Raw genomic sequence first — 15,813 nt, 5'->3', positions numbered from 1 at the left:
TGAACTTGAGTGGTCAAACAATATTTGAGTCAATGCCTTTTTAATGGCATTAGCTGAAAATTAACTATTGACTTTATGTGTAAAGTAACTGGCAGACAGCTCTGTCTGTCAGCTCCTGTGTATAAAGTCGAATGTACCGTTTTGGGCCGTAGTCAAAATTGTGTCTTGTAAGTTTCATAGAGAGATTTAGAAAAGTCACAGCAGGTGCTAACCTGAAAATACGCAACAGAAGAAATGAGGAATCTTTTAATAACCTTATAAAACATCGTAGCTCTAAGGTAAAGCTTCATTAAACGTTTCCTCTGTTAAGTACTTCTGTCTGTTTGAGGTTACACTCACTGTGGAAAGTGACAAAGACCAAATGTTCCTGAATTTTAAACGGAATTGAACCAAGATGTTTCCCGTCTTTGCTCTTCCGCCTTCGCCGACAGAATTCTATTTCTGCTGGCTTAGGTCGCTGTACGCATGTGCAGGAGGTGCTGGTCGGCTTCCGCTCGTCGTGGTGAACTGAGGTGAACGATGTCGAAGATTCGCAGACGTGCTCAGCTGAGCTCCGCAGCTGACACACAGCTGTCATCGCAAGGAGCATCCTCCAGATCCAGAGGAGAAACATCCAGCGACGGCCCCACGGTGTACAGCAAACTGTTGGCCGCGGGCTTTTACGGAATAAGTTCCTTTCTTATCGTCGTTGTCAACAAAAGCGTGCTCACTAGTTACAGGTAAAGTACAAAGTACAAGTTCCAGTTCGAGAACAGCTGAGTGTTACAGTGACAGGAGAGACACGCTGATTTAATGAGGGCACAGGGAAATAGGACGATGAACAGGGGACAAACTGTGATCGTCCACAAAGAGGAAGCTGTGCTCAGTCTGTGCAGGGCTGGAGCCACATCTGTCCACATGTTGAATGTTTGACTCTCACCAACCAAACTATATTAAAAAAAAGAGTTATCTAATGTGAATATTATGTCTAATATTATATAATAATAGGCCTAAAACATAAAGGCCTATAAATCCAGATATTTGTACCATATTTACATATATTCACTTAATAGTGAAAGTGAATCAACCCTGTCCCATTAAAAACACTAATTGTGTAGAGGATCATTCTAAGTCTTTGTAGAATTGTTAAAATGAAATGATTCTTGACATATTACTTGTTTAGGTAATATTTTACCCCTTTCTTTTCTAAACTGTTATTCACTGTATAACAAGGCATTTTCTTTAAAGGCCCTCTGTATGTCTTTCAGTAACTTCACTCTCTGTCTTCGTGTTTACAGTTTCCCATCGTCAACATGTGTCGGAATCGGCCAAGTAAGTTTCCCCGAAGCAAAGTCACCACTCCTCTACTTCCTGTTTATTTCACAGCAGAGCCTCGTAAACAGTGTCTCCCCCGCTTCACTACATCCACAGATGCTGGCTACGGTTTTAGTTCTGAGGGCTGGGAAAATGATGGGTGTCATCTCATTTCCAGATTTGGATTTGAGCATACCACGCAAGGTGAGGACTGATGATGACATGGTCCTTGTGTCAAACGTCGCAACTTCGCATGCTGAGTTTCTTGTCTCCACAGATGTTCCCGCTGCCTCTGCTGTATGTCGGAAATCAAATATCAGGACTGTTTGGGACGCAGCGACTCAAGTAGGAACTTGTTAGACATTGTGTCCCTCATTCTACTGAAACATCATTTCATCACATGTATGAATTTTCTTTTCTTTTTTTTGTTCCATCCGTAGTTTACCCATGTTTACAGTTCTGAGGAGGTTCAGTATTTTTCTTACCATGGTCTTCGAGGGACTCTTGCTGAAGTAAGTTGAACTTCCCCCTTTAACCAAATGTGGCCTTGAGCCTGCGAATGAACGATTTTAATGATCCCCTTGTTTTTCCCCTCACAGGAAGACGTTCTCTACCTCGGTTAAAATGACTGTGTTTACCATGATCTTTGGTGCTTTTATTGCTGCCAGGTGAGACGCCCACCATATGTTGACATTACCTGGTTGCCTTCCAGTACGAGTGAGCATATGTGTCGTCCTTGTGTCTTTTATAGCGCTGACTTAGCCTTTGACCTTGAAGGGTACGTGTTCATAATGCTGAACAACGTCCTGACAGCGGCCAGCGGGGCTTTTGTGAAGCAGAAACTTGACTCGAAGGTGAGCAGAGCAGCGAGTCACTATCGTATATTAATCTATCCTTGAAATGATTAAAAACAATATCTACATTTTTACTGCTGTTCCCATAGGAGCTGGGCAAATATGGGATTCTGTACTACAATGCTTTGATCATGATTTTTCCTACTGTAGCCTACGCTTACTACTCAGGAGACTTGCAAACGGTGAGTCAGTTTGTTTGCCACCATTTGCTTTGAATACATTTTTAGCCTGTGACGTCTTGACCTCCGTCGTGTGCTCGTGTTTGCGTGCAGGGGCTGGAGTTTCACGGCTGGTCCGATCAGCTGTTTGTTGTGCAGTTTGTCCTCTCCTGTGTCATGGGGTAAACCACACGCATTGATACGTAACAGCTCCTGCTTATGCCGCATCGCCACTTTTGTCTAACTCTGCTTAAATGTGTTGCACAGCTTCATTTTAATGTACTCCATCATGCTGTGCACGCAGTACAACTCAGCTCTCACCACCTCCATTGTGGGCTGCATTAAGGTGAGCTATCAAAACGTCGGCCTGCTCTCGATTGGCTGATAGGAGTCATGCAGATGTAGAAGTGTGCAGTGACTCTGTCTGTGACTCCTGCAGAATATCGTTGTGACCTACATTGGAATGGTGTTTGGTGGAGACTACATATTCACCTGGACTAATTTTATAGGTCTAAACATCAGGTAAGATGTCATCAGGTAAGTTAAAATGTCAGTGTTGGACGTTGTTTTGTTGGGAACAGATTGCGTCATCTTCATTTTCCCCCCCAGCATCGCCGGCAGCCTGGTGTACTCCTATATCACCTTCACTCAGGAGCAGACAAGTAAGAACAGATAGAATTACATGAATCAAACCCTCCTCTGAATGTGTTCCGTCAGGTTCCCAGTGGTTTTGTTGGCCTGGGCTAATCTGTAATGTATGCTTCTGCTTTCTGAAATGTTTTGTGTCACGTTTTAACAGAAAAGGCGTAAACCCTGGAGCGCTGATCCAACACTGAAGTACACCCCCCCATCACATTTAGTGTGTTTCTTGAAATGATGGAAAATTATATTCTACTCAAAACTATTATGTCTATGAATAAGACCAAGTTTCTTATATATTTCAATTTTTTATATTTGAGGCAAATGACATGCATATTAAAACAGATCACGTTGGTGTTCTTTTAAGTTTTCAGGTTAGACACACAAATACAACAACTCAGCTTAATTAATACATTTATTAAATATAGCCAATGTTATTCCATTCATAGCCAGTCTTGGAATACACTTCAGTTTTATTCATGTTGTCATTTACAGAGAATAAAAATAAAACAAGACGTCATCAAAAAGAGGAAGAAAACAACTATACGGGTCAACATTATTTGAGACAAACTTATCTTAATTTGTGACTGTAAGTTCAAAGCTGGAGTACAAAGTAAAACACGTATGCATTAAGCTGAACAGTTACTGTACCAAGACAAGTTAAGGTCTTCCCCCAGGTAGCACCCCAATGTCAGCATGGTCTGTCACTGCTGGAGATCAACTTACTAAGAACAGACTGGAAATCTTGGTTAAACTAAGCACTTCAAATGAACAGTTTTTAAACCGAAGACAAGCAGCACATTCAACCACAATGTGGGGCTTTCTGACGCAAAAACAAAAAATAAAAAAAGAGGCTGCTGCCACAAACATTTCAGACTGAGCAGAGTTACACAGGAATGGGAAATGCTGGCAAATAAGGAGTGAAAGAGGAATGGCTACTCTTGTTATCACATCCACCCCAGAGCAACAGAAAAAGCACAGCCTACAAGGAAGACCAGAAGATACAGAGAGAAACAGACAGTTATAAAAAATGTACCAACTGCTCAAGGTAAGAAATCTATACAAACTTTACAATAAAAATCACGGACATTCTGTCTAGTAAAAACAAAGCGTTGAGCAAAGCACTGACTATGAAAATCCAAAAATACAGCGATCTTCTACATGATGAGTTATAATACAAGACATCACTGATGTCAGCTGCTTTACACAAAACAAACCTCCAGGGCACTAACCCAGTGGTTTATTTATTCTAACCGAACAAAGCCGTGATCGAGGCAAGAGCGCGTTCAGGAGAAAAGGAGTGATCATGTAATTCTGCTGGGTTTTGTCACCACTCCGTTTCAAGAAAGATGAGAAACATACAATCAAAGTGCAACTAAAGTGAGCCAGTGACAGCACCAGCCTACTCATGTCGTGTCTGCCTACCTTGTCTCTTTTTGACAACTTAAGCACATCATTGTTTACAACATCCCGTTTCATCAAATGTTCAAATGGCTTGAACAGTAATTACTCATCATAGATTTTTTTTTTGGTAAAAAATATAAATATCTCTTTGTGTAAAAAAATATCAGAGAGGATTTTTTTTCTTTTAGTACAAATAGAAAAAGGAAATTCTTGGAAAAATGTTGTAGTCTCCAAAAAGGGAATAAGACAATGAAGATGTGGGGTTTTTTTGGGACATTGTGGACCTGTGGTACTTTGGGATGAGCTTTGCAGGCAGTCAGCACATGGATGGGTTGGAGGGACAAAGAGGTGGGGCAGCCATTGCCCCTCCTGGAGGACCAGCTGCCGTTTGGCTGGCTGTGTTCTTCAAGGTGTGATTTTCAGCGACCTTTGACCTTATTCTAGTGTGAGTCTTTGCTCTCAGGACATACTGATACTACAGGGCTCATTTTCTTCATCATCTTCACCCCATTCTTCTGCTCATACACGGGGAAGCAGGGCTAACTGTGTCCACCCCGAATCAGCATCTATAAGTCAACTCGACTGAGCTCTGGGGCTTTCAGTTCTCCTGTGCTCTGGATGGTTCCAACTCACTTTGGCCCAAAGGCTCTGCCTCCGTCCGGCACCTCTTCGCTGGCCTGTCATGTGCCACCACTGCTGTGTCTCTGTGGAGCACCGGAGGCTCCAGAGAGCCATTCCTGTCATGGCTGGCAGTGGATTGGCTACAGCCATTAGAGTTGTTGTCTGGAATGGGAGGAGCAGCTTCTACCAGTGGATTCGAGGGACCATTAGACTGAACTGATTCAGGTTTTACTGGATTTGCTGGGGGTAACTGAGCAGCATCCACTGGATGGTTTGAATTGTGGCTCGTGATACCTGTCAAAGAACAACAAAGACACTGGCTCACCCAAACTACAAAAACTGTAGCAATATGCTGGCATGCAGATATTTTTAGATTAATATGATCAACTTCTAACATAATAATCTCTGAACATTCTGCTGAAAGTATTGTTTTCCAAGGAAACATCCTCATTAACCTATGTCAAAAATGTATTTTTAATGTCTTTTGCCTCCTACAACTACCTACAACGAACCTGATTTTTTTAATCTGAAAATTAAACGTATCTGAAAGCGCTGTTTACACTCAAAGGTTTAATTTGCTTACCATTCTGACTGCTGCTGTCCTCCCTCTCAGAGTGGCTGGTGCTGCTGCTGGACGTGGTGGGAGGAGGCGACGCTGCCCTGCTGGATGTTGCACTCTCTGTTTCATCCAGTAGTCTGTCCATGTAGTCTCTGATGACACATGACAGAACATGGCCCGTTACACACAACCTCAGCTTCTAATACAATTCAAAGTATGCGTGGTCTGGTCTTTTTTCTAACATTGACTACGGGTGGATCCCGGGTATAGTACAATACTACCCTGAATAGTTTCATACATGCCTCTTTTCAGTACATGTAATCATTATCAATAATGTGCTATGTGCCTGGTTGTATCCTCAGTTATTCCACCACATCCAGAACGTAATCTGTTTTTGTTTACCAGGTTTGACACTATGATGAAAATAAAGTTTGAGTAGCTTTGTGTAATTTGGGTTTCACTTTTAAATTCTTTGACACCATCCTTTCTTTGTAGTTGGGGTATGGCAGTACATTCATTTTATACGAGACCAATACACCAATTGCAGACCTTTACATGTGGTCTAGGTACAGCACATTAGACTCCAGGAAACCACATTTCAGGGAAATCTGAAAATCTGTTTCCAGGTAATAAATCACTAAACTTTGTAATATTCCAAATAAACAACAAAAAACAAGATCTATCATTTATTTACTGAGTTTATATTTAGGCAATGCTTTTTATGACTGTATATAAATAAAGGAAAAAAAAAACTCACGTGACACCAGGGTGAAGGTTGTATTTCCTTTTCCCAAGTCTGGTTTGCTGTGCAAAGAAATCATAACGCTCAGACTTCTTCCACATGTAATAAAAGGCCACACATTCTCCTACAGACCTAGTTCTCACCTGAAAGATTTAATTCAGCAGACATGAAATGACCATTATTATCATCGTCTGAAAAGACAGGTTCAGTACAATTTCAAATCAGAGACAAATTAAATTATTGTCTGTCTGTCATAATCTGCCAACACAAGAAAAACCAAGAGATTCAATTTGTCTCAAATGCAGAAAGAAATGGAGCAGATTCAAGCCCTGAGCATCCAATGGCCACATAACAGCAAACACATCAACACAAACTACAAGTAAATAACATGATTATATTATCTAAGAATATTAAAATGTTTTAAATGTTATCAGTACAGTACACGACATATAAATCTAAACAGGAATTCTGCTTACCTTGTTGGCCTGTATTAAATGAAAGTCTTTTCCATAAGCTTTAAGCCCTTGTTCAAAGTTTCTACATTCCTCTTCAGTCCAGACAGAAAGCTCCTCTGTTACAGAGAGAATGGCCTTTAATGTTACATCAGCATTTTGATTTTTTTACGATAAGATAAAACTAATTAAGAATGTTAATAAATGTTAAAGGACATGTTATCAAGAGTCCTGCTTACCTCTGGCTGCTTTTACATTAAACCTAAGTCTTCTTAAAGCTTCTTCTGTGTCAAAGTCACATTTCACCAGTTCATACAAAGCCTGTTGGGAATTGATCACGTTTACATTAGCGACATAGAAAGTTGTAAAAATGTTACGATTAGCAAGAGTAACTTCATTTAAAGAATAAGGTTGGCTTTAGCCTGACTTTCCCTTGTTGTTGAAAAATCTATGTTAACTACCTGGTGTTTTTTTCATATTTCATCTTCTCTAGCTCTGAGCTTTAAACCCACATGTTTCTAATCAACATGTACATTTTTAAATATAGTAATTACATCTAGCAGCTGGGCACTATTATTTTAGCAAATGTTGCTTAAACAGGAGGAAACAGTTTATTTGTTAAGGGCCCATTTTGGTTATTATTAATACGCATGCAAAACAAATTAAACCACAGTGTCAGTGTCTTCACTATAACTAAATATGTCACCCAGTGCATCAGTGTAGATCACTGATCTGATTAAGTAGATTTTGAATAACAACTGAGCTCTGTGGCACTGAGGAATAAACTAAATCAGGTTTTAGTAACAAAGGCAATAATTATCAATTACCTCTTATTTTCACACTTTTCATTGGATTTCGACAATTACAAAAATACAGACTATAGTCAGGCTTAATACATGTTGCAGAGGCTGCAAATGGGTGGATCTTACCTGTTCATTATCTTTGATATGAGATCCCTCTGGGATCGCATCCACTCCCTTTTCATCTCCTGTTCGCCTCGATGCCTCTGTCAAGAACTCCACTACTTTGTTTTCAGGGAGACACTCAGGGTTCCACAATAACTGGTCATCATTTTCATAAACTACAATACAAATTTACAAACATCAGGCATTAACATGTCAACCTTGTGTCACCAATACTACTTTTGTCTGATTACGTTCAAATTTGCAAATGTTAAAAATGAGACAAACCACCTCACCTTTTTCATTGTCTTTATATTTACAGAGGCCAGCAGGAGTTTCTGCCTGATACATGGAGCCCACCATAATTTCCTGTTGGGAAGAAACAGAGTTTAGACTGGCTAACAATGACTTCATTACATTCTTGTACTTCCAAAAAAAGACCAGGCTAATTTTATCTGATTGTTTTTACATCTTGAAAACGAGTACGAATTACAAATGTTCACAAAATCAGCACACATTTGAATTGAGACATTCACTATAGTATTCCTGCACTGAGCACAGTACTTCTGAAGTATTCTGAAGCTATAAATCCTTTACAATAATACCCAACTTATAATAATAATAGATCTGTATTTCTAAAAGTCAAAAGTATTAAGTAAGTACGTAATTAAGTATTCTTATACAGTATCATCTGATTGAGTCTTTCAGCACTTTTTGTTTTAACAAAGGTCTTTGGCTCTATGATCTGACAACACACGTGTGACATGAAAAACTACCTTCTTCCAGTCTTCAGATGGAACATAGTCCTCATCTTCATCTGACTCTTCCTCTGCATCGTTATTACCTGAGACACAACATGATATACACTTAACAGGCTTATCTCACAACAAATTATGTACCATTTTCTACTATAAACATCAAAACACATAATTTAGCTGCAATAAAAGAAAAGACAATAGGGTGACACATACTTTCAAAATACAACAATTTCTGGGGACGGATAAGTTCTGCTGTACCAAGGGACCTGACTGAACGTGTGCGACTCTCAGAGGTTTCCTGGACCTCGTCACTCTGTGCTGATGAATTCTTAACATTCTCACCCTAGAAATTACACACAAAAAGTCAAAAAGGTCACAAATGCAATTGAAATTACACATTCAACACAACAAAATACTTATATGTACCTAGCATGATCAAAACTGGGAGCTACTCAGGTGTGCTGATATACACATATTTTCCTAAAAAATCTTAAACAAGCAAAAATACTCTGACAGCTATACAGCACATATTTTATTATGTATGATAACATTTTAGCACTAACATTCCCTCTTCAGAGCTTAATTTCAAGCAAGCATTTTTGCTTGTTTGCTGCTTACAATTTAAGGAATACATATCACTATATCACATATATTCAAAACAAAAACATCCTCCTCACCTCATTCCTTTTCAACTCGCCAGTGCTTCTGCTGCTTTCATCATTGTCAGGGTCCTCTTCCTCATCCTCATCATCCTCTTCCTCCTCAGGTTCTTCTTCCTCCTCTTCATCCTCATCTGCTGGTGATCCGGCCCCATAACCATATAGACTCAGTAGCTCATGAATGGGCATCTCTCCTTCCTGTTATAAGAAAAGTGACAGTGCCTTCAGAACTGTAAAGGAAAAGCTAAGGGAGCATTCCTTCCAAATTTTTTTTTTTTTTAATTTTTTACAGGTAGGACTGAAACCCCGCCCCCAAAACAATTTCTGAGACTGAAACTCACCCGTGCAAGATCTTCAATCTCATTGGCATTGGTCTCATCTGCTGCTTCCAACATTTCCTCTTCTTCCAGGGTGCGTTCATCGTCAAAGTCGTGGACCAGCATGTCTGCTGTAGGGTCAAAATCATGGTCATCGGAACCTGCCGAACCTCCTAAAGAAGAGAAAAAAATGAAGAGATACTCCACCGAGTAAAACATTTACTTAAAGAAATAATTTTTATTATAAAGCAGAGTGTGAGGTTTTAAATTTAACATTGCCTTGGAATGGCGTTGCTGTGATTTGTCATTTTAATTTGCAATATTGACACATGTTGTGATAATGTTAAGACATATATACGTTCAACTAAAACTCGTTCAACTTTTACATTTGGCAAATCCAGTGAACTGACTCGAACTCCTACAATGGTCTAATGCAGCCAGAGATGTTACATAAACTGATACAGATAAACTGATATAAGAACAATGGTAAAATTATTGACAATATACATGTAATATATAACATTAAATAATAATAAATAAATTATATTTCATGTTTGACTTGTAGCTACAAAATAAGCATCTAGATGTTTCTTTTTTCACATAATCGTTATAAAAAATGTTTTACGGGTATGTTTTATAACTACAAATATAAATAATTAACAGTTATTTACATCTTGCTCACATTTAGACGAAGATGTTTCATTAAAACATTGAATACTGTTAAATACAGGTTTGGACGACACACTTTAAACCTAGACCATGAACCCAAACTACAAAAAAACTTTTACCGTACCTGGGCTCGAATTCCCGAGGGAGGGCTGGAAACGGGAAAGAGGGACATAACGTTAGAGACCAATTTCAGAGATGAATATCTTAATGATGAAAATAGAAACGATTCGTTGCTGTTTAACGATATAACTCAACGTATTTCAGCTACTCTGGCAGAGGGACACAAACGGTAGTAGAGAAAAAGCGCGCTCGACCTTGTGCCCTAAGTGCTGACTGCAGTTCAACAAGAGAAGAAACAAAGAAGAATATCATCATTTCCTACTGGGGAAAAATAGGCAGCAGCTCAGTAATGTAAGCACCACGGACACTGTGGCGTTCACCGCCTGTACTCAACCACAGTTTTCTACAACAGGCGAGTGCTCACTAGGTTAATTTACTCCACTGGCTAACTTACATTACAAGTTGCAAGCTAATTCTTCTTTTTACATGTAGCTAACTGCGTCCAAGTTAGGCTTGGTATAAACTACCAACAATAATAAACAACAACAACACAAAATATCTCTAACCATGGAGCCACCGCTATTTATATATAATTAAAAGCGTTAACGTGGATAGGTAAGTATTCTTGAACAAACCCGCGAAGTAACATTGCTAACGTCGCAGCTACCGTCCGTCAGGGCTAGCGGAGCTAACCTAGCTAAATCCGAACTTTATTAAACATGTTTGTGGCGAAAGGGGCTGTTATCTAGCAACGCAAATAACTGATTCTTAATTTCGTGTATTAAACCTACAACACAGAAACGGCTTAGGCGTTCAATTGAACCAGCTATCCTTTATTTAAAATTTATTTTTTAGGGAATATTTATTTCACTTTCTTACCTCCGCCATGTTTGCAATCCTGCAGGGTCACGTCAGGGGTCACTCGTAGTTCCCGGATGTGGAGCCCCGCCCACCTGCAGTGTGAAGAGCAGTACAGTCATAAAACAGCTTCCACACTGTTCACACAAATAGAGGTCTAAACAATGGATGCTGGGTTTAAAAGTTCCAATACCTTCTATTTTAAAATGAGGGAAATTCAGGGATGTTCTCAAAAATTATGGAATAATTAGCAAGGAATATAAACTATGCTTTGATGAACTTAAAATACTTTGTAGTCATGAAGAATACATACTGTCTATGACAGTTTTATAGTTAAGTTACTTAAACAGACTAAAAGATTTTTATCCTAATGTATGTCCACACAAATGTAAAGGGGGTTACATTATTCAGCAGAGCTGATTTTGAGACGGAAATACTGTAACGTGATGTTTATGATCTAAGCGGAGACAGCCAAAAATATGTGCCCATTACATCATTCTGTCCTAAAATGTCTGAAAATAAACGTAATGCATTATTTGGCAGAGTTCATAAACACAACCTCTGTCATTTTTACCACGGAGATAGTTGCGTAGATGTTTGTTGACTTTTCTTGTAACCAAACTTCCATCACAGCAGATTTCAAACTGTTTTAGACCATGTTTCCCCAAGTGACTAGATGTAGATGAATATCTACATTAAATCAGTAACATAATAAAATTCCCATTATGTGTCAGATCAAAAGAGAACAAGCAGGTTTCATGTCCAGATAAATGACTATTCAATTCATGGAATTAAACTTAACGAAACTCTTAAAGCGAAAGGTGACATTATTTTACGACTTCCTGTTGTATTGCTGTTACAAACCCAGGCTTTTAGATGTGATTGTTAATGGAGAATCCAACACTGGATGGATTTATTGCAGTCATTGCAAAAACAAAACAAAACAAAACAAAACAAAAAAGAACTGACAGGTTTGCCGTGAACTGAAAATGTTAGTTCACATCTCTCTGCTGCATTTCAGTCACCATGTAACCTTTTCCAGTGATGTTATATGTTATACGTGTGTGATTTTTTGATCACTGTCTGTCACCTTCTCACAATTTTTTCTTACCGTTTATTTGGTTATTTTAGTGTCATTGGTGATTAACTAGATTTTTCTGTTTGTCTTTCTACACAGATTGTTTAAAAGGAGATGAATGCCTTAGTATTGTGGAATAACAGTAGTGTTAAATAGCCACTAGTTATGTGTAGAAATATTATAAAAATAATAATGCCTATAGTTGACATCTTCTCAGCTGATTGGTGTTGATTTTAATCAGAAGCAAAGCTAAGGTTGCTGTATGCTGCACACACAGACACACACTTTATGTACTTTATATAGGCTATGTATTATATTATACATAGATACCTACACATTCAAAGTATGTGACAAAATGACTCAAAAAGTATATGTGAAATATTTTTGACTTTTCGTTTAGTTTCAGGTTATCTAAGTGAAACATACATCATCTACAATCATCCTTCTCATTTGATACCTGTAGCCAAAGAAATATGCAGTGACAAAGCAGAGATGTTACTAATAACTCTAAAAACAGGTCAATGCTAATGAAACCTGAATAAGAATACACACTTTAGGTTTGTGACGTCATCAGCCTAGTTGTTGCAACTGAGCAGTCAGCTGGCATACCTGGAACCAACTAGCTGCTGTAGTGCTTCTGCTTTTAAAGTGCTATGAAGCTTCTTTTCTATGTTGTTACTCTGCTTTAATGCTTCCAAATGTGTATTTGAAACTAATTCTAACAAAAAAAACGGTCCAAGTTATTCCCAGTTACCAAATGACTACTCCATTTTAAACAGTCATGTGCTTTCATTGTGTTTTATCTTTAGTATTTATTAGAACACTAAGGCCTTATCGCTGAGTGATTTAAAGCCAACCCTTGGTGGTTAGAGAAGTCCTTGTCCCACCTTTGATATTTAGACATAGGCGGCAATGACTGTTTTTAAGTCTGAACTCTGTTCTTTGACACCATTCAGTCTAACAAGTCTATCAGTTAATGCAAGCATCTCTTCTCAGAATCACTGATTTATGTTCATGATAGTGACCACACACTCCACTATGTTGCTATGTAAAGAGTCATCCCCTCAGTTTGTTGCAGGAAGGATGTCTGAAGTGATCCATTAGGAAACACTTTGCTAAATCCGTGGCAATAAAATCCCTGCAGTTTAGACATAAAAGAGCAATTCTTTCTCTTTAACATTTACGAAAATGTGGTCAATTAGCGATCATCACTGTGGCCTAGATTCCCACACATATCCCAAATGGCCTTGGTGACATCCGTTGTTAAAAGGACATGATGGTTACCTAAGATAACACACTGATTCCTTATAATTTCCCTGAGGCAGTGAGTGACATCACTAGAGACTACACATAAAAGGGGCTGATCAGAGCAGATTTCTAAGAATCAACAAAAGAGGGTGTTTGTTAGCTATCTCTGTACAGTACCTCAACATCTTGCATCTCCATGAGATCCCTACTCCTGCTTGCGATGCTGCTCTGTGCATTGTGCATGGCACAGGTTCAGACACAGGATAACACAAACACACTGAGGTTGTGTGGCCGGTCATTTGTGCGGGCGTTGGTGTACACTTGTGGAGGATCCAGATGGAGAAGACTGATGGCAGAAGAGGACATTTTGCCAGATGGTCTGTACACAGTGAATTGAACTTGTTTCAGTTCAATTTTTTTCTTTAAAATCATGTCTCTAAACCAAAGGTTGTTATCTCTTGGCAGACAACAGGCAGCCAAACCTCCTAAAGAGGACGGAGATGCCAACAATGGATCGTCAATGGCGTGACCAGAAACATGCCCTAATAACAACATGCTGTCAACTAGGATGTCAAATGAGTGACCTGTCCATGCTATGCTAGGGGGACACATCCCCAGAAGGTCTTCTGTCACCGTCCTTCAATAGTTTGAAAAATAATCGTTTGAGTAATGCAATTTCTTATCCATTGTAATACAGACAAAATTAATTTAACAAATTACAAGTTCTTTGTAATGTTTTATCATTTTTATGGTTGGCAAAATAAACAACGTAGAAAAACAGCAGAAATCCATTTGTAACTGTGATGAATGCTAAGCAAATGCAAATACTATCTTGTGTATTTATCAGATTATATGCAATGGTTGTGATTCACTCAAAGTAAACCGCAAAGACAGTTGCCACACCATACAGAGAGCTGTTCTTGAAAGAGTAAGAGGCAAAAGTGTCGTTAGATGCATCCCACAGACAGCGGCTGCTGATTTGCATGCTCTGTCCAGTGAGCTGGCCAATGTGGACAAGGACGACTATCTTATATCTGGGGATCATGAGGTCCTTCACACGGGCTCTTATTACCTGGGAGGGCAAATCATAACAGTGAGCTTTGATAAAGCAGAAATTTAAAAAGGTAAAAAGGTTCATTTTTATTTACCTCACATATTGTTTTTGTCATTTTCTGAGACCACTCTACTTCATATTTCTCTTGTTGGAGGTAACTAGTGAGTACATCCTTCAGTATGTCTGTGACAGCAGGGATAGGGAAGCGTTTGTAGGGTCCTGTGGTCCAAAGAACAAAAACAATACCATGATGGAATAAAATTGTAATTGTTTGGTAAACAGGATTAAACCACCATCTTCATGTATTGACTGGAACATAGAAAGCAAAGTTCAGTTCCAGTAAAAAAGCTGGAATTCATTAAATTGGTTAATATTGCATCAAACTGAATTAATCAGCTTGTATTCTAGATAAACTTGAAACATATATTGAGCTGTGATAGCTTGAGGCTAAACTCTTACAGAAAAAAACAAACCTGTGCTGTATTTAACTTTTGTAGAGGGTTTGTCATTAAGGTTATCTCACCCATCTGGTAGGTATTCTCCATTGTTACGGTCATACGAGCATTGTCGTCATGGTGTCCTAGTTCATCCAAGTATGATACAGTACTTATAGAGCTGAAAGACAAATTAACAGAAAAAGGGCCATGGTACACTGGTTAAATGATTTTACCTAATAATTAAAAGACAAAACTATAATGCTGCACTGGGAATGCTTTCTGAATACATAATTAATACAAATTGTTGATAAAAAAAAAAAAAACAGTGATAAAAGGTGGGCCTTGGCTAACATCTACTCACTCCTTGGTCCTGCCAGTTGTTTCTTTGCCTCTTCCTCCATAGCCTCCCTCTGAGGGCACCTTGCCCATCCTCTTCTCTCTTCTTTGGGATTTGTCTTTAAGTAGATCAGACATCACAGCTTCTCCTCTCTTTAGCTTTAGTTTACAGTATGAAAACGCATCGTTAGCTTGTAATAATAATATCAACATAATGTTACATACAATACAGTTAGTATACGATGGTTTATTAGACAAATATCACTAGTAAAATTTAAAAAATGAAAACTAATAAATAACTAATAAAACTAACTCTGAATGCTTTTATATGAAAACTGTATGTTAGCTAACTTAAAAAAATACAAAATAATAAACTTTGATAGCCTTCTAATAGTTTTTCCTCGACAATGCGTTGTGTTAAAACGAAATGGATGACGGTTTAGTGTTGCAGGACATGTTGGTGATGAAAATATAACATTTAAGGAGATTTTAACACGTTTTTACCGACTTCTGCAGCTCCTGAACCCACAAAACAAAGTAACAGTGACGATTACCGCAGCGCCATGAAGCTTGGTGTCGTCATAGCAACTACAGACCATCAGGCAGTGCGTCGGGTTTCTATGAAGTCTCGCGAGAACTAAGGTTCTTCCTTAACTCATTTTTACCATATATGATGTTATATTATTTAGTTATTTAATCCTGATGAATAATAAAA

General features: G+C 38.6%; 4 protein-coding genes across 7 annotated transcripts; 2 read left to right on the top strand and 2 right to left on the bottom strand.

Annotated features, from left to right (window-relative positions):
* The first annotated feature begins 461 nt into the window (after nt 1–461).
* On the top strand, nt 462–3,238 carry LOC113171499 (UDP-N-acetylglucosamine/UDP-glucose/GDP-mannose transporter-like). 2 transcript variants are annotated; one of them, XM_026373879.1, is made up of 13 exons: nt 462–719; nt 1,278–1,311; nt 1,411–1,497; nt 1,571–1,638; nt 1,734–1,805; nt 1,893–1,961; nt 2,045–2,147; nt 2,237–2,329; nt 2,420–2,487; nt 2,573–2,651; nt 2,745–2,827; nt 2,915–2,967; nt 3,105–3,238. In XM_026373879.1, the coding sequence occupies exons 1-13, from the start codon at nt 520–522 to the stop codon at nt 3,113–3,115; spliced, it is 1,020 nt and encodes a 339-aa protein (XP_026229664.1). In that variant the 5' UTR covers nt 462–519; the 3' UTR covers nt 3,116–3,238. The 2 variants fall into 2 exon arrangements, with proteins under 2 accessions (XP_026229664.1, XP_026229663.1); XM_026373878.1 differs by having other exon boundaries at nt 2,915–3,200.
* A 108-nt stretch (nt 3,239–3,346) lies between these two features.
* mier1b (mesoderm induction early response 1b, transcriptional regulator) lies at nt 3,347–11,015 on the bottom strand. Of its 2 annotated transcripts, none has more exons than XM_026373874.1 (13): nt 10,967–11,015; nt 10,152–10,176; nt 9,383–9,531; nt 9,060–9,239; nt 8,596–8,725; nt 8,401–8,468; nt 7,921–7,993; nt 7,652–7,803; nt 6,962–7,043; nt 6,747–6,841; nt 6,286–6,413; nt 5,553–5,680; nt 3,347–5,263 (listed from the first exon to the last, which is right to left on the bottom strand). In XM_026373874.1, the coding sequence occupies exons 1-13, from the start codon at nt 10,973–10,975 to the stop codon at nt 4,947–4,949; spliced, it is 1,536 nt and encodes a 511-aa protein (XP_026229659.1). In that variant the 5' UTR covers nt 10,976–11,015; the 3' UTR covers nt 3,347–4,946. The 2 variants fall into 2 exon arrangements, with proteins under 2 accessions (XP_026229659.1, XP_026229661.1); XM_026373876.1 differs by having other exon boundaries at nt 6,286–6,332.
* Nucleotides 11,016–13,409: 2,394 nt separating this feature from the next.
* LOC113172186 (relaxin-3-like) lies at nt 13,410–13,873 on the top strand. Its single transcript, XM_026375044.1, has 2 exons — nt 13,410–13,648; nt 13,737–13,873. The coding sequence occupies exons 1-2, from the start codon at nt 13,468–13,470 to the stop codon at nt 13,871–13,873; spliced, it is 318 nt and encodes a 105-aa protein (XP_026230829.1). The 5' UTR covers nt 13,410–13,467.
* A 129-nt stretch (nt 13,874–14,002) lies between these two features.
* tctex1d1 (Tctex1 domain containing 1) lies at nt 14,003–15,676 on the bottom strand. 2 transcript variants are annotated; one of them, XM_026375042.1, is made up of 5 exons: nt 15,603–15,676; nt 15,124–15,257; nt 14,849–14,940; nt 14,420–14,544; nt 14,003–14,343 (listed from the first exon to the last, which is right to left on the bottom strand). In XM_026375042.1, exons 2-5 carry the CDS (start codon nt 15,234–15,236, stop codon nt 14,140–14,142), a joined length of 534 nt encoding a protein of 177 aa, XP_026230827.1. In that variant the 5' UTR covers nt 15,237–15,257; nt 15,603–15,676; the 3' UTR covers nt 14,003–14,139. The 2 variants fall into 2 exon arrangements, with proteins under 2 accessions (XP_026230827.1, XP_026230828.1); XM_026375043.1 differs by having other exon boundaries at nt 15,124–15,217; nt 15,603–15,672.
* Between the last annotated feature and the right edge of the window lie 137 nt (nt 15,677–15,813).

Source organism: Anabas testudineus, chromosome 17 (assembly GCF_900324465.2).
Source record: "Anabas testudineus chromosome 17, fAnaTes1.2, whole genome shotgun sequence".
NCBI classification, from domain to species: Eukaryota; Metazoa; Chordata; class Actinopteri; order Anabantiformes; family Anabantidae; genus Anabas; species Anabas testudineus.
The sequence above is the reverse complement of the archived record's forward strand: the minus strand, read 5'-3'. Positions and strand labels throughout refer to the sequence as shown.

Bases quoted from the DNA above. Each gene is read 5' to 3' on its own strand.
- LOC113171499 (XM_026373878.1), top strand. From the start codon at position 520: ATGTCGAAGATTCGCAGACGTGCTCAGCTGAGCTCCGCAGCTGACACA. The intron at 720-1,277 runs GTAAAGTACAAA...TCGTGTTTACAG, and splicing joins AGCGTGCTCACTAGTTACAG to TTTCCCATCGTCAACATGTG. The intron at 2,652-2,744 runs GTGAGCTATCAA...TGACTCCTGCAG, and splicing joins CCATTGTGGGCTGCATTAAG to AATATCGTTGTGACCTACAT.
- mier1b (XM_026373874.1), bottom strand. The intron at 7,044-7,651 runs GTAAGATCCACC...AATTCCCAACAG, and splicing joins ATATCAAAGATAATGAACAG to GCTTTGTATGAACTGGTGAA. The intron at 5,681-6,285 runs GTGAGTTTTTTT...ATGTGTCATCAG, and splicing joins AACCTTCACCCTGGTGTCAC to AGACTACATGGACAGACTAC.
- LOC113172186 (XM_026375044.1), top strand. From the start codon at position 13,468: ATGAGATCCCTACTCCTGCTTGCGATGCTGCTCTGTGCATTGTGCATG. The intron at 13,649-13,736 runs GTCTGTACACAG...ATCTCTTGGCAG, and splicing joins AGAGGACATTTTGCCAGATG to ACAACAGGCAGCCAAACCTC.
- tctex1d1 (XM_026375042.1), bottom strand. From the start codon at position 15,236: ATGTCTGATCTACTTAAAGACAAATCCCAAAGAAGAGAGAAGAGGATG. The intron at 14,941-15,123 runs GTGAGTAGATGT...TTTGTCTTTCAG, and splicing joins ACAACTGGCAGGACCAAGGA to CTCTATAAGTACTGTATCAT. The intron at 14,344-14,419 runs GTAAATAAAAAT...TTGCCCTCCCAG, and splicing joins TGACAAAAACAATATGTGAG to GTAATAAGAGCCCGTGTGAA.